Source organism: Papio anubis, chromosome 15 (genome assembly GCF_008728515.1).
Source record: "Papio anubis isolate 15944 chromosome 15, Panubis1.0, whole genome shotgun sequence".
NCBI lineage: Eukaryota > Metazoa > Chordata > Mammalia > Primates > Cercopithecidae > Papio > Papio anubis.
In genome coordinates, this window is record NC_044990.1 from 14,038,599 (window position 1) to 14,056,713 (window position 18,115).

Sequence of the window (18,115 nt, forward strand, 5' to 3'; positions counted from 1 at the left end):
CCAATCCCACAGAAATACAAACTTCCATCAGAGAATACTATAAACACCTCTACACAAATAAACTAGAAAATCTAGAAGAAACGGGTAAATTCCTGGACACATAAACACCCTCCCAAGACTAAACCAGGAAGAAGTTGAATCTCTGAATAGTACAATAACAGGTTCTGAAATTGAGGCAATAATTAATAGCCTACCAACAAAAAAAGTCCAGGACCAGATGGATTCACAGTCAAATTCTACCAGACGTACAAAGAGGAGCTGGTACCTTTCCTTCTGAAGCTATTCCAATCAATAGAAAAAGAGGGAGTCCTCCTTAACTCATTTTGTGAAGCCAGCATCAACGTGATACCAAAGCCTGGCAGAGACACAACAAAAAAATGAGAATTTTAGACTAATATTCCTGATGAACATCAATGCAAAAAATCCTCAGTAAAATACTGGCAAAAAAATCCAGCAACACATCAAGAAGCTTATCCACCATGGTCAAGTCAGCTTCACCCCTGAGATGCAAGGCTGGTTCAACATATGCAAATCAGTAAACATAATCCATCACCTAAACAGAACCAATGACAAAAACCACATGATTATCTCAATAGATACAGAAAAGGCCTTCGACAAAATTCAGCAGCCTTTCATGCTAAAAATTCTCAATAAACTAGGTGTTGATGGAACGTATCTCAAAATAATAAGAGCTATTTATGACAAACCCACAGCCAATATCATACTGAATGGGCAAAAACTGGAAGCATTCCCTTTGAAAACCGGCACAAGACAAGGATGCCCTCTCTCACCACTCCTATTCAACATAGTATTTGAAGTTCTGGCCAGGGCGATCAGGCAAGAGAAAGTAATAAAGGGTATTCAGTTAGAAAAAGAGGAAGTCAAATTGTCTCTGTTTGCAGATGACATAATTGTATACTTAGAAAACCTCAGAGTCTCAGCCCCAAATCTCCTTAAGCTGATAAGCAACTTCAGCAAAGTATCAATGTGCAAAAATCACAAGCATTCCTATACACCAAGAACAGATAAACAGAGAGCCAAATCATGTGTGAACTCCCATTCACAATTACTGCGAAGATAATAAAATACCTAGGAATCCAACTTACAAGGGATGTGAAGGACCTCTTTAAGGAGAACTACAAACCACTGCTCAACGAAATAGAAGAGGACACAAACAAATGGAGGAACATTCCATGCTCATGGACAGGAAGAATCAATATCATGAAAATGGCCATACTGTCCAAGGTAATTCGTAGATTCAATGCTATTACCATCAAACTACCACTGACTTTCTTCATAGAATTGGAAAAAAAGTACTTTAAATTTCATATGGAACCAAAAAAGAGCCTGCATAGCGAAGACAATCCTAAGCAAAAAGGACAAAGCTGGAGGCATCATGCTACCTGACTTCAAACTATACTACAAGGCTACAGTAACCAAAACAGTATGATACTGGTAGCAAAACAGATATATAGACCCATGAACAGAACAGAGGAGTCAGAAATAACACCACACATCTACAACCATCTGATCTTTGACAAATCTGACAGAAACAAGCAATGCGGAAAGGTTCCCCTATTTAATAAATGGTGCTGGGAAAACTATCCATATGTAGAAAGCTGAAACTGAATCCCTCCCTTACACCTTATACCTAAATTAACTCAAGATGGATTGGAGACTTAAAATGTAAGACCTAACACCATAAAAACCCTAGAAGAAAACCTGGGCATAAACCATTCAGGACACAGACATGGGCAAGGACTTCGTGACTAAAACACCAAAAGCAATGGCAACAAAAGCCAAAATAGACAAATGGGATCTAATTAAACTAAAGAGCTTCTGCACAGCAAAAGAAACTTATCATCAGAGTGAACAGGCAACCTACAGAATGGGAGAAAATTTTTGCAATCTATCCATCTGACAAAGGGCTAATATCCAGAATCTACAAAGAACTTAAACAAATTTACAAGAAAAAAACAATCCCATCAAAAAGTGGGCAAAGGGTATGAACAGACACTTCTGAAAAGAAGACATTTATGCATCCCACAGACACATGAAAAAAATACTCATCACTGGTCATCAGAGAAATGCAAATAAAAACTACACTGAGATACCATCTTATGCCAGTTAGAATGGTGATCATTAGAAAGTCAGGAAACGACAGATCCCGGGGGAGGGATAGCCTTAGGAGAAATACCTAATGTAAATGACGGGTTGATGGGTGCAGCAAACCAACATGGCACGTGTATACCTATGTAACAAACCTGCACGTTGTGCACTTGTACCCTAAATCTTACAGAGTAATAATTTAAAAAAAGAAGTGATGACCACCCAAAAGTTGTAGATGGCGTATCTGTACATCTGCTGTAGAGCTAACTGAATACATGTAATTTTTCATCAATATAAGATGACTTTATCCCTTAATATGACATCAATCTTCTACTTTGATATGGTGATTAGAAGATACTTTTGTTATACAAAATAAGACCACATATGGTCTGTGTTGTATATTCCATGATAATTTTTAAAGGGAATTGTTTTCTCTTTTGTTCTAATACAATTGGTGTATTTGTATAAATTTTTAACTGCGATCCAGGAAAATACCAAAAAAAAAAAAAAAAAGAGGCCATATTTAGAATTACTCTCAGGCACCTGGTACGAGCTTGGATTGTTTTGACAAAAAGACATTTGGGTGCTTAAAATACAAGGTAATACAATGAAAGATCTATATATTCCATTAAATTTATGTCATTGAATAACAAGTTTGGTTTGGAGGGCATACATGTAACTTCTTTTGAGATGAGAAATATTTTTACATTATGAAAAATTGCATGCTGACTATAATGTCTACTCATGATAAACTACATGGAATCTTCAAGAAGCTAAGCAAGAAATTAATGTTGGCTTTTATCATTATACTTTCTGGGATACTAATGCACATTAGAGAAATATGTAAACAATTTGGGAAAAAATAGGGAAGTTTTTAAAAAGGAAATACATTGCTTAGCAGTCATATTGTAGTGATTAAATTTTCCAAGTAATCTATGTACTTATTATAGACATACTGTAGTTCCTAAAGGCGAATAGACTACAAGATACTAGCCTGAGTTTATTTAGTAGCTGATGGCCCTCTGCTCATCCTCATGTTGTTATAAGCAAAGTCCACATTTTTTAATTGAATTCTGATTCTTTTTGAATATAAAATAGATTACATATTTGTTTAAATTTTGTAATATTATATTACATATTTAAAGAAAACTTTAGAGAACTGTTTACGTTTTCCTTCTGTTTTAACAGAGTAATGGAAAGCATGCATGCAGAACAATAACAATGCAACGTAAGCGTCTGTGGCCCCAGGTGGCGAGGATTTAGAGAGAACGTGGGAGATACCTATGTGTAAAAATTCAGCTAGTTATGGACAAGATTCAACAAAGCTGGTACTTACCTCAACACTGCTTTGTTTCCAACTATATTCTTAAAACAAAATTTGGTAAAGTAAAAATACAGTACACACACACACAAACCAATGTGGATGACATCTTGATCAGGTTTAAACCTGGCAGACACCGGGTATTAAGGGAAGTAAAGACATCAGAGAGCCAGAAAAACTCATATTTGTTCATGACTTATTAAAAATTACATTAAGCCAGGTGTGGTGACTCACAACTGTAATCCCATCACTTTGGGAGGCCGAGGTGGGTGGATCACTTGAGGTCATGTGTTCAAGACGAGCCTGACGAACATGGAGAAACCCCATCTCTACTAAGAATACAAAATTAGCTGGACATGGTGTCGCATGCCTTATAATCCCAGCTACTCAGGAGGCTGAGGCAGGAGAATCACTTGAACCTGGTAGGCAGAGGTGGTGGTGAGCTGAGAGCGCACCATTGCACTTCAGCTTGGGCAACAAGAGAGAAATTCCGTCTCAAAAAAAAAAAAAAGTAAAACAGCATATGTATGCAAAGGAGGGTAGAAAGAAAGGAGCAGCGACTTTGCCAAATACCCATATTCTAAAGGAAAAAAAGAAACCTAGATTCTAGTCATTCTTGAAAAAAATTTGAACAGAAAGGGACAAAATTAAAGTATGATTTAGGGTTGGGTACAGTGGCTCTCACACCTGTAATTCCAGCACTTTGGGAGGCTAAGGCAGGCAGACCACTTGAGACCAGGAATTTGAGACCAGCCTTGCCAACATGGTAAAACCCCATCTCTACTATAAAAAAATACAAAAATTAGCCAATGTGGTGGCACATGCCTGTAGTCCAAGCTGCTCAGGAGGCCGAGGCAGGAGAATCGCTTGCACCCAGGAGGCAGAGGTTACAGTGAGCCAAGATCACACCACTGCACTCCAGTCCATGCAACAAAAGCGAAACTCCATCTAAAAAGAAAAATACATATATATAAAATATATATATGCACACATATATATGTATATATATGATTTAGAAACAGTAGTGTACAACAAGGGTTAAATAGAAGGAGAGTAAAGGATAAGATTGTATTATACAAATTCAATAAGGATGTTATACATTTGAACAAAAAAAGGATAGTTGAAAAGGCAATTTTGAAGTACATGAAAGTGGCTTCATTTTCTCTACCTCTTGTATTGTAAATTTAACACATAGCAATACAATGCCATGTAATTGACCATTTTGTGTTCAAACCTAATCCTTGCTAAAAGTATTAGGAGCCTTTACTGGTCCCATCATTTAACCGAAATGCTTAAGGTCTACAAGATAAAACCCCGTGAACTCACAAAAACAGATTCTATAAATGATTTGTCATCTTTATGCTACCACCAAATACTGCCTGTTGGTTTAGCCACTTTTCATTCTTGTTTTCAAGTACATAATTAAATAGAAATTTGATGCCTAAATAACTAAGAACCAATACTTTTCCACATCATTTCATTTCTGCTATCATACATCTTCTCTTTGGTACCAGTTCAGCCCAGTAAGACCTGAAGGAAGGAGTTAGAACCTGGGATATTCAAGACAGAAAGAACTATGTGTGCTTTAGCACAAGGGTTGGCAAACTATTTCTTAGATGGGTCAAAACATGAATACTTCAGGCTTTGCAACCATGTAGTCTCTGTCATAGTGCTCAACTTTCCCACTGTAACGTGCAAGTAGCTACATACAATATGTAAAAGAACAAGCTCAGCTATGTTCAATAAAATTTTATGAACACTGAAGTTTGAGTATTATGTAACTTTTAAGTATCATGAAATATTGCCTTTCTGTTTTTCCAGTAACTTTAAAATATTAAAACTATTTTTAGCTCACAGGCCATATAAAACAGATAGTGGACCAGCTCTGGAGAATTGATTTTCAGACTGCAGGCTGTGATTAATTAGGTGTACAGTGTAATCAATAAAGCAAGCACTGGCCAGTAGTTTTTAATGGCAGGCCATGCCATAGCATAACATAGATGACAGTATCACAGTGAAAGGAAGTACTATTTTGTAAAACATTTGTTTCAGTTACATATGTAGGATCATGATATGAAATGTATTGCTGTAGACTGTAATAAAAAAGATTTAAAATCTATCTATTTACTAGCAAGGAAATTTAGTGTCAAGAATGTGAAGTGTCTTAGCTTAAGTTTACACAGCTAGTTTGTAGAGACTACATTAAAACCAAATACTCTAATTTCAGTTCAGAGTTTCTTTGACTTAATTAAAAATTAGATTCAGACTAAAAGAATTCTGAAATACTTATAAAATTGCCCAGGTCTGAGAGCTCAGGATAAAACCCTAACATTGAAATATTTAGAGGAATGTAAAAACTAATTGGCTTATTACTAACATTCAGATTATTAGCAATAGTCACCTAATTTGAGTTTAAAACAATACAATGAGTTAGAAAGTATACAGGCAGACTTTTTCCTGGACCTTGATCTGTGCTGTCCAGATATGTTGTTCCTTGCTCTCTAGTTTCAGACTATGAGGTCGGGCCCAGGGCATGTCAACTTTGACCATCACTCTTCAGTCTGTCCTTCTCAGGTATCAAAACACAATGTTTCCCATTACACATGCCCCTTAATTAAGAGTTACCACAACATAGGTGGATACTGGATCACAAGAGAAATAAGCCACCAAGAACTAACTTTTGCTGAAAAGCCTGAGAAAAATAAGCTGAGGGAATGGACATTTCCTAAGACATAAACCTGGAGAAGTTATCCATTTCCCCTGTCTGCCCATCATGGGTGTGTCAGGTTGATTTTTTAAAGGACAATTTTAACATAGAAGAATATTTTCTAATTTTTAAATTATTTGAAATTTCTTTTAGTAGAGATTTTATATCTATCTGAGTTAATTCATAGGGATATGCCTGTTATATTATCCGTATCTGAAAGGTGGTTCTCTCTGTACTCAGTAGGATTGTTCTAATTACACAAAGTCCAACCAAATATATTCTTCTGATGAAACATATTTTTTAGCTTATAAACTATTTACTTAAAAAGATTATACAGGTAATTTCAACAGCAGTACAACAAAATATTTCAACTGAAAAATATTCTCACAGTAAGTGTGCTTTCTATTTACATATTTGTTTTGTTATGGAGAATATCTGAGACTCTGCATCCTCTCATGAGTAAAAGAAGATGTTTAAATTAATTTCAGCGGATTTTCTTTTATAAATTGAATAATATTATTTATAATTACTGATCCTAGAATAATCGCTAGGTCAGTTTTTCTCTAGAAATTAATACCTGTTCATTATTTCAAGTTAAATATTTCCTACCGGTATTTTTTAATTCCACCATTTTCTAATAATCACAATAGGAATTACATTAATAACAACATTTAGCTTGCTTACCAAGTTAATATCCAGAAAAGATTCTGAGGTAATACTGGGTCCCATCACAATAAACTGATCAGTTTACCTGCCTGTATACTCCATTAGAATTCAGGCTTCTCCAGCACATGGAACATAACTGTTTTATATTTGTGTCCTGGCCTGTGGTAAGTATACATACTACTTACAGAATCGAATCTTTGAATGCCTTTAATTCTTGGAAATGACTGGTTCTCTTTTTGGCAGACATTTTTTTGCCATTTATTTGATGCCCTTTTTTAGATCTCCTAGTTCATCCAGTTTCAAAATATAACTCACTTGTAATAGATCTCCATTATATTATAACTGGATTCTAAGTAATAAAAGTACCACTTTTAGTTTATAATAGGTCTAATATTTTATACTAGAAGTGTTTTTTTTTAATTACAGAGACTCACATACTGACTTCTTTATTGTATCATTATTGGACTGAATTCTGGTGTATAATATAGAATTTGACTCTTAAGATCTCACCCTGAATTGTGGATAGTTGTGATTTGGATACAGGATTTTCTAGTTAGGCAAAATAATCTTCTTAATTCAATGTATATAGTCTTTGGCATACTATCCCAATAAATTATTCCTTGGGTTGAATCATATGCTTATAATAATTTCTGTGACTTTGGGAAATATCTTCAATGTTGTAAAATTGAAGGAAATTCTAAGAACCTATTTCATTCCTATGAATGAATGAAACTGTATAGATTACTCATCTCTAACTTTTTTCTTAAATGGAGGATTTGGTAAGAAAATTTGACTTGGATCACATTTGAGAATTTATTGCTTTGAGCACAAATAAGGAACTTTGTGAAGTTGTTTGTTTTTTCAGAGTATTTCAACAATTTGGCAATAATTATTGTATAAAGTTAATGTACTTTTGGAATTAAGTGAGGTTCACCTGACTGACCTCTACTTGAGCCTGCTTTAGACTGAAACCATTTTTTTTGGTGATTTATGCCTTAATTATAATAATTATCAAATAATTTCCTTTTACCAATTATGTTTTTTCTCTTTGACTTCATGAATGTCTTTTTTATGAAAAGAAGAGTGATACATAGCATTTCCATTTTACATGATATATTAAATATTTGAAAGAAAAAACACCAGTGCTTTTTCAATACAAAAATAAAGATCTTAAAGGTGTGTATAACTACAAAAGCTACCTGAAATGTATTTAAATTTGTGAACTTGTAATTATTAAATATATTTATTTGAGAATTTAAATAAATTAATATCAGAATTTAGGTAGTTTGAAACTGTATACAAATTGTTCATGTATATATAATATGCTTAAAAGGATTTATATTTTATTTATTTATTTATTTTGAGACGGAGTCTTGCTCTGTCACCCAGGCTGGAGTGCAGTAGCTCAATCTCGGCTCACTGCAAGCTCCGCCTTCTGGGTTCACGCCATTCTCCTGCCTCAGCCCACTGAGTAGCTGGGACTACAGGGGCCTGCCACCATGCCCGGCAAATTTTTTTTTTTTTTTAGTAGAGACGGGGTTTCACCATGTTAGCCAGGATGGTCTCGATCTCCTGACCTTGTGATCCGCCCACCTTGGCCTCCCAAAGTGCTGGGATTATAGGCGTGAGCCACCACACCCAGCCAATTATTTTATTTTTAATATAGAAGCCTTACTGTAGCCACTTTTATTTATTTACTTGTGTAAGGTAATCATATCACTAACATAGTATATTTTCTCTTCTTTTGATTATTAATATTTCTTGAAATGTGTACGTGGTTAAAACACATGTATCATTCTTAGTAATTATTTAGGACCAGAGTCTTTCTTGAGCAATGTTAAAATTTGAACCAGACATAGGTTAGTAGTTTTAGAATTTGATTGAGGCTTTTGAAATTTCAGGGAGCTCAGAGAGAAATAAAGAAAGTTGATGCAGAGGAGTGATACAGGAATAACAATTGATTCTCTAACCTAAAAAGAATTGCAAGATCCAAATGATTTATGATAGCGAAATGTCTCTTATTTCCCTTATTTTGTTCATACTCATTGCTGTTGTGATTGTATTAGGAAGTCAAGAACAGGGCAAGGCACTCAGGTCAGTCACCTCCTGTAGTAGAAATTTGAGTTACTACTGTGAGTAAAAGTATCTTATGCAATTTCAAAAATAATTGTTTTATGTTATTTGGAGGCATAGTACTTTATTGTAATCCTTATTTCAGTACCATATTATTTAGACTCTTCGTAAATCTACATTTCTATGTCTTATCTCTGTAACTGGTCTCTTATCTCCTTGAGACCAAAGACTGTATCATTCTGGATTCCTTGTAGATCCTTATAGATAGTGCAAAGCATATAGCAGTGATATAATTATTGTTCCTAAAATAAATTTGTAAAGCATAAATTAAAAAAGAGTAAACTTGGGGCAGTGTTTCACAGATAATAGGTGTTAATGATATTGCTGATAATGCCATTAGAGTATTCTCTTCGGCTCATATTAAAATCATATCACTAGTTTAAAATCTGTATAGAAACCATCACTATAGATTCCTTTTTGTATTTTAATCTGTCATTTTGTAGAAGAGTTATCTGTGAGTGTTATGAACTTCAGTTCTGGCATTATGTAAAAAATTCTCAGCAGAAGCAAAACTATAAAAAAATATTCACAGTAAGATTTCTAGGCTGTATCAACACAATGACAAAAAATTTAGAGAGTTTATTTCAATAAATCAGTCAAAGTGATTATTTGGGTATTGTGTAACTACAATTAAACTTTGTTTCTGAGCAATCTAAACATTCTGAGATTACAATTTAAAAGCACTGAGTCAACCATTGTCATATGGAAATTGATTTTTAGTTCTTCCAAACATCTGAAATTTCCATGGGGAAATGTGTAATATCAAATTACTTTGAAATTGCAAGTGAAATTAATAATATTAATTTCTTTGTCAATCTTCCAAAATATCTCATGTAACACAATACCACTGATTTCTGACTTTTGATAAGCCAGATGCATTTTGCAATTCAAATATTTTGGATCTACGAAAGGCAGTAAATGCATATATTTCATAGCATCTTTAGGAAAGGCTGGGAGAGCTCCCTAATAAAACACATTAACATGCCTACAGTAATATGTAGGGATTTTCACAATAAATAGAATAACAAATTTTAAATAGCATCACATTATTCAGGGGATATTTTGCTGATAACTGAATTTGTGATAATCTTACAAGAAAGCTTTCAGTTTTCAGAGCTTTTTGGGTTTCAGAATTGTAAAGTATCATGGATGTACAGCTGAAATAATTGCCCCTGCGATTTTTAGTATCTCTAGATGTGTAAGGGTGTGTATGTATATGTTTGTGTTCTGCTTTTCCTTTTCTCTTACACATACGAGCTCATGCACATGTGTACACAGACACACACACACACCCACACACCCACACCACACAAATGCATGTACACACACCACACAGATGCATGTACACACACATCTTGGGATGAGTAAATAGTTTCCTTGGAAGACAGCCAAACTCATTTGTTTATGTATTGTCTATGGCTACCTTTGTACCACATGCCAAAGTTCAGTGGTGGTGACAGAAACTTATAGCCACCAAAGTCAAAAATATTTACTATCAGGTCCTTTACAGAAAAAGTTTGCCACCACCTAATATATCTGGTATATCCAGAAACTTAAGTTTTGTTCCTGTTTTAAAGACAGTAAGACTGTCATAAGTTTGTGATAACTTAGTTTGTAGTGAACTAAAGATCAATGAATGCATGAACTCTCACTGTCTCTACAGTATTTTGCAGGGTTTTTTGTTGTTGTTGTTGTTGTTAAAATTTGTAATCTGAACATGAATGTGAGCTGTATTGGCTTAATTATATTTAAGCTTTTTTAGTCAAAAAACTGAATTTTATTATAGTTTTAAGTTAATGTTAGAGTTGATCCCATTTGTAATACAGTTTTAAAATAAAATACTTGAGAGAACACATAGGCAAACCTTAAAATGTTCAATTAACATAGTAACTAGTATTACCTATATACATCCTATATACATCTTAATATTAGTTTTAGCAATAATAAAAATTTAAGCCATTATTGTTATTTCAAAGGATGTTTCATGTTGATTTTTGTTTGTTTTCTTGGTTTTGAATTAGAAAGCCACACTAACTGCTTGCTTTGCTCTTTTTTAAGGTTTAAATCTTAGTAAGTTGAGGTGACTTACATGGTAACATTGAAAGTAAATTTCACAGAGAGAAGCATATCACAGTGAGGGAATAGGAAGATAATTTCATGTTTCAGGTTAAAAAAGTAAAAGAATAGTAGAAAATATCAGAAATTACTGTTGTGCAGATAGAGATGTGTTAAGTATTACAGGAGTCTAAAAGACACTCATTATGGTAATACCTTGCGTATTAGAATCTTTCACCATACCACGTGAGAAGTGGAGAGAACAGAATTTTGAAGAACACACCACTGAAACTAAGGCACACGAAGCACAGTGGACATGCAAAATTCCTTTCTACACCTATAGTTACTCAACATTTGTTACTGAAATCAAAGTATTTCAGTGCCATTCAGCTCTACTAGTTTGGGGATTTTTTAAAGTTAAGAATAGGCTGGGCCTGGTGGCTTACACCTGTAATCCCAGCACTTTGAAAGGCCCAAGGTGGTGGATTTCTTGAGCTCAGGAGTTCAGATCAGCTTGGGCAACATGACAAAACCCTGTCTCCACGAAAATTACAAAAATTAGCCACCGTACTCCAGCCCGAGTGACACAGCAAGATTTTGCCTCCAAAACAAACAAAAAGATTAAAAATCATTAGAAGATTAACTAAAAACTAGTTAGTCCTGGGCATATTTGATTTTTAAAATTCAGATTGTAAGTATAGTCATATCTGTTTGATGGAAAATAAATTGGTATCTTTTATTGTAAGGAGAAATATTGTCTAGAATGAAACTCATCACTTTTCCTTCTGCAAATTTGCTTCTTTATTTGCTTTCCTTATCTCAGTTAAAGGTATCATCATCACACTCTGATGGTTCCTTTACCGTGCTCCAAATGGTTGTTAAAATAGTTGTCTAAAATGGTTTGTCTCATTACAGAATGCCTTTCAAGTCTGTCTCTACTTGCATTGCCACCATCTTGAGCTCAAGCTTTCAGTCGTGTAACTAAACTTTTTAGTTACTGGTTTCTTCCTGTACTGCTGACAGAAAGTGGTCTTTCCAAAATAGAGCTAATTCTGTCTGCGCCCTGCTTAAAATCCTGTCGTTTCTCCCTGGTGATGACAGGATAGTATACCGTGTATGGCTCTACTTCCTGCCTACCTCTCTGTCTTCATTTCCAGTCACTTCCTTTCATCCTTCACACCCTACGACATAACATTCCAACTCCATTTTGCTGACTATTGCATGCTTCTTTATACCTCAAACATTTCTCTGTCACCTGGAATGACCTTCCCTTATTTCCAGTTTTTGCTTAGATAGGCTCAGCATTATCCAACTTAAATGTCACATTCCCCATAACTTCTTCTCCTAGACACAGTTGCTTAATACCCTTCCTGTGCTTCTCACACTGCATTCTCTATGAACCCCTTAAGATTCCCTATCATGATTATTTGCTCACATTATCTGCCCCACATCCCACTTAGTACCTACCATGGTGTCAGGCACATTAGAAATATGCTTGGTAAATGTTTTTTGAATGAATTCAGATCTTATTCTAAAAAATGATGTTCTTATTATTGCTCAAAATGTAATTTTTATCTACAGTTGATAATGATTTATAGGTTTATTGATTCAATTAATATTTATTGATTATATATTCAAAGCAATCATAGATGTCTGTCAGAGTCTCCTCTCTTGGATCCTTACTTCAAGAAAACTTTAACATTTAAAAGATGAGTTCCATATAAGAGCATTATTTCTTGTCCCTAGAACATGTGATATTCTTCATCTCCCACCATGAGGAACATTCTGCTAGAGATGGAATTTTTCAACAGTATTTTAAAACTTTAGGGCTCTTTTAACTTGATATTCAATTCAACAGATGTAAAAAGTTAGACCCACAGATTGACTCAAAAGAGTCTGACAGTTCTTTATTAAAATAATATCATTGTACCTTTTAGTAGTGTTTGTATTAAATAAAGATAGCTTTGTCCCAAAGGCCAAGCTTCTAACTTTATACTCATTTTGGAGATTTCTTATCTGGTTTATCATTTGTGGCAGTTTTTTGTTTTGTTTTGTTTTATCTTGTTTTTTTAGTGGGGAAGGAGTGTCATTCTGAAAGTAGAAATTGACTTCCTATCCCTAGTCAGTGTGAACCCAAAAGAACTGCCAGTTTTTTTGGATAATGGTTTACTCAGCTATATCAGTTTTATTTACTGCCTGGATCTGGACCACCTCAAGTTTGTCCAGCTAATTAATCTTCTCAAGTACTTGTATCTTAGCCACTCAGTGAGCTGACTTCATCTTTCAACAATGTAGTTCATAATATATTCAAAAGCTCTTAATGGACGGTTTCCTTACTGTTAAAGTATCTCCCAAATATACAAGCCTCTTTCCTCTTAAGCCCTCACACATTTATTGTCTACATTCCAGGTGTTCATTTTATACTGGTAAGCTATATGGTTTGCAGTACTGAATCAGTAATTCTGGTTAGAATATTTATTCCAGCAAACATACATATTTTCTGGCGAAAATATTCTATTACTTTGCCCATACTCCTAACTGTATTTTTGCTGGGGAGGCACATATGTACAGCTCCTTTGGGGGCTACTTCTTACTTAACAAGGCACACACACACAGATTGTCATGATAGAATAGGAATGCTATAAATAGTCCTTAGTATCATTTCTCCCATTTTATAACTTGCTTTAAATTTTTCCTTTTGTCTTTCAAAACCGTATAATTTTCTTTCTTTCAATCTTAATCTATCTTTGATTTTTACCCTAGCCCTTCAGTACACTTTTAAACATTCTTATAGTCTATTCATCCATCCCCCAAGCTATACAAGTTTTTTTCAGATTTTCTCTTTGTTCTCTGCTTCGTGTGTGCTTTTCGCTTAAGCTGTTGCTTTTTGTTCCCATGTCTGACCACAATAAGTTACTTTGACCAGGAAAACTGTCAAAATCATTCAACTTTGAATTGACCATTATGACCAGTCTCATAAGCATATATTGCCATATTATTAATGCCAAACTATTTATGTAGCTCTGCAGCAAACAGAATGGGCTTTGAGTTGAATGACTTGAATTTGGGTCCCAATTCCACCAGTTACTGAATGACACACCTTTGGCTAGCCACCAAATCTCTTCAATTTTTATGTATCAAATGAAGTAGTTATAACTAGTTTAAACAGTTATTAAGAGATTCAAATGAGATAGCATATATGTAAGTTATCTGTAAATTCTAAAGCTCTATATAAATTTTATATAATCTTAATTTGAATTAAAATATGGGCACTTGGGAAGGTATAAATAATAACTTATTTATTACTGTAAACTCCTTAGTACTAACACTATATTTTGCTCATAAGTGGAGATATCAAATGAATTAATTTGATTATGAATTTTTTGTGACATACAAAAAGGATACAGTCAAACTTTTTGAGACATAACACTTGTAAAATGTTTGTCTTATTCATATACAGCTTAAGAGTTACTTATAGCATCATTCAGTGGTTGTATTTTCATTATCTCTAGTAAAACATTGAGTTTACCTCTTTTTTTTTTTAGTAATACTCCCAACCAAAGTGATTATGTAATTTTTGAAGATAGATAGATCTTTCAGATTTGCCTCTGCTTGTGTTCTCATTGTCACATTTAGTTTTTCTTTTGCTTTTGGGAAAATCCATTTGTTCCTTCTGTCCAAAACTAATTAGACAAAACACATGAGTAAAGGTGTGAGGTTCTATGGACTTGAAATCACAATGGCCTTTTACAAAATAGTGAGAGCACTGTTTGCAAATTGCAATTTTGCTATTGTATCAATTTTTTGTCATTCCTTTTGAACAAAGCATTAATGAAGCATTTGTTTATATTTTTCTTATGATGGAATGATGGTATTTGTAAAAACTATAAATGTTCTTGTTACGTAGTGTTTTTTAAAAGTTCATTTAAAAAATTGACTTCTGAGAAATGAATGCAATTTCATGTTTTTCCTAATTTTACTTCAATTTGTTACATATTTAAAAACTCATACACAGAATATATGTGAATAATTCTTTATATCAAAGCCTTATTGTCTAAATTTACATGAGTTTAATTATGATCATTTGGCCTTTTACTTGTTTTCTCTTTGTCAGAATTCAAATCTTTGAGTAGCCAACAGGTGATACATGTCCCATTAATCTTTCTGACTCCCTAGAAAACTTGAGCATGAGAATTGCCGATCGATTACACCAATTGTCTCTTAAATGAGCTTCTCACATCTGCCTCTTATTTCATTAGTTAACTGTCTGCCCAAAGATCTGATGAGATGGAACACTAGTATGTTTTTATAGCTTGTTCTGTCGGTCGGTACAATGAGGAGATAGGGTCGTTAGCAAAACGGGCACAAAAGGGTGTCTATCCACTACCTACAGTAAATATACATGCTCGTGTCTAGAAGGCATTTGAGACTGTTTATTGAAATCACCTTAAGAAACAATAACTGGTTTCACTTCGACTTTCCATTTAGCAACAAATAATGTTAAGACCATGGCCTTTCTTACTGTATGATGCTTTTACTAATTACATTTATCATCAAAGGAAGAAAAATGATAGCATTTCTAAAAACTATGAATGTTCTTGTTACATCGAAGTTATTTTTGAAAGAGGAAAAAATATATTTATTAAGTTACTTTAATTTTAAAAGCAGTGAAAAACTTTAGAAAATATTTTTAAATTACCAAACATCATAATTAACTTACTCTCAGCAGCTTTATTAATACTTGATTACCTCATTCTCTATGTTGGCACTTCAAAAAACTACCAATTAAGATCTACTTTCTTATCATATACATTGTTATACAGCAGTCATACTTTTAATTGGAAAAAATCTTGATAACTTTTCATCAATACATATAATAAGAATTAATGTTTAAACTGTTTATAGGAAGAATACGTTCTTAACCTGTAGAATGGGAATAATAATACTGTGTCACAGAGTATAATGATAATTAAATGAGACCATGCACATAAGGCACTGTGCCAATGTGTTAAATATTGCCCAGCACATAGTAAGTGATCAATGAGTAGTAGCCATTATTACATAGACATTATTACATTCCATTTTTTTTCTTCTGCTATCTATTTGGGGAGATTGGAAGTATAACAGTGCAATATTTTATAAGCATTGATTGATGTGTTAATCATACATTCTTTTTTATTATTTTTAAAATTAATAACTGATAAGCTGTGGAAATTACCTGTTTGTAAATTAATTTTGTCTTTTGGAACAAAATTTAGGCAGAACTTCAATGATTATTGTTCTTTGCTCCAAGGAAACAACCATATAATAAATGTCGTTGGAGTAATAGCAGCTATACATAGCTCATCGATTTTACTAACCTTCCCCATTTTGTTTAAATGTAAGAAATGCCTCAACCAAATAAACAACCAAAGCATGAAGTCAGTTGTCAAGTATTTTCACATCATCTTGTGTATCTGAATAGTTTTAAATTATTGTTAAAAATGTATGTTAGGTGAACATTTTCATTCAGTTTACCCTAGGAATTCTATTTAAAAGAAAGCTTTTTTATACATTAAAATTATATAATGAATTAACTCAGAATGGTAATTTCTACCATTGTAATTTCATTTTGTTTTAACCTTTCTTTGTTGTAGGCCTTGTTTGTATGAAGTCCAGCACATCTGTGGTTGAGCTTGTTATGCTGCTTTGTTCTCAGGTACAAAATCTCATTCACTCAATTACATTAATATATGAGGACTTTTGTGACTAATAATAAAAAGTACGTGCATGTAAGTGTATGTTTATATATTTTTAAGATTTCCATCTATTATCCCATAGATGGAGAAAATAATTTACATTGAGTTATATTAGTATATAGATTATCTTACCATGTAAATATTGACTTATTCTCCCTCTCCCTTCTTCTACTCTTTTTAGCAGTATTATTCTCCTACCCTTTCAATTCTTCCATTGTTTCCTATCATATATATGTATATAAAATACATATATAATGCATATATAAACATCATAATTTATAATTTTTAAATGTATTATTAATTGCATTGTTTCTTTCTTCTTCTCTATTATATTTGAGATAATGAAAAGTAAGTTTTTTAATTGCATGCCCAAAGTGTATGATATAGCTTAAGACCTTGCTGCTTTCTCTTTTTTTAAGTGTAATTTGTATATGTCAGTATAAACCTAAAAATCTACTTGAGCTGTTTATCTTTAATAATCAGAATCAAAGATAAATGGTAATTGTTGGGTATTGTTTCTTCTTAGCAATTACAGAGAAACCAAAAATAAATGTAAATATATTTTCTGATTACTTAAATAGGAACCTATTGGTCTTTCTTCTCACCAGCTCTGTCAGGTCTCCTAGTAGTCCTGATTATCCTGATTATCATATTAGTGTTAAATATTCAGTAATGTCAAAATGAAATAAGAGCTTGTGTATGTTTGTAATAAGCAGTTATTACCTTTATTCATAGTTTCCCCAGTAGAAAGAAACATATATCTAAGCTCTTCCTAATTACTGGCCTGAGGTTTGCTTAAAGCTGTAGCTAACTCGCAAATAAACAACAATATGAATTCGAGTGATCCTCTAAAACATCAGCAAAACTAAACAAAACAAACAAAAAACTTACCAATTGATTTTCAGTTTTCAGGTTGACTTTCTTCAAGAATATATTCCTAGGAAAATCGTTAGGCCCATGTTCCTCATTCTAGCCAGGAACAATATTGATAAGGAAGAGGTTAAAGAAAGCAGCATTCCTGTGAGGAGCTCATCTGCAGGGCATTTGAAAATGTTGTCACCTACTGTTGAAGTCCTGAGTTCGAGAGACTATCTGGATCTTTTCGATCCATAATAATGCACAGTTCTATAAAATGCTTTAATGGAAAAATAGCTTAGAATTCCTTCTTCTATAGCCCTGTGTTTCACTGCTGTTCAGAGAAATAAAGAGGAATGTAGCATTAAGATCTAGTGTCTTTGATGGCCTCATCATCTAATCATAGGTTTAACATTACTCATTTGCTGGCTCCAGGAATTCCTGCCATTAAGGGCCCTAGAGATGAAACTTTGCCTCAGATATTGATTGAAAGGAAGAGTGAGAAATTTAAGCTCTCTATGCAGTGCACTT

General features: G+C 33.5%; 1 protein-coding gene across 11 annotated transcripts in view; it reads left to right on the top strand.

The window, feature by feature from the left end:
• The window catches only part of NBEA (neurobeachin), a 739,922-nt gene that overhangs the window by 323,721 nt on the left and 398,086 nt on the right, over positions 1-18,115 (top strand). For all 11 annotated transcript variants that reach the window (XM_031655705.1, XM_031655707.1, XM_031655708.1 and 8 more), the window contains one exon: positions 16,628-16,689. In XM_031655705.1, the coding sequence (XP_031511565.1) occupies positions 16,628-16,689 (62 nt within the window). The remainder of the gene's footprint in view (positions 1-16,627; positions 16,690-18,115) is intronic.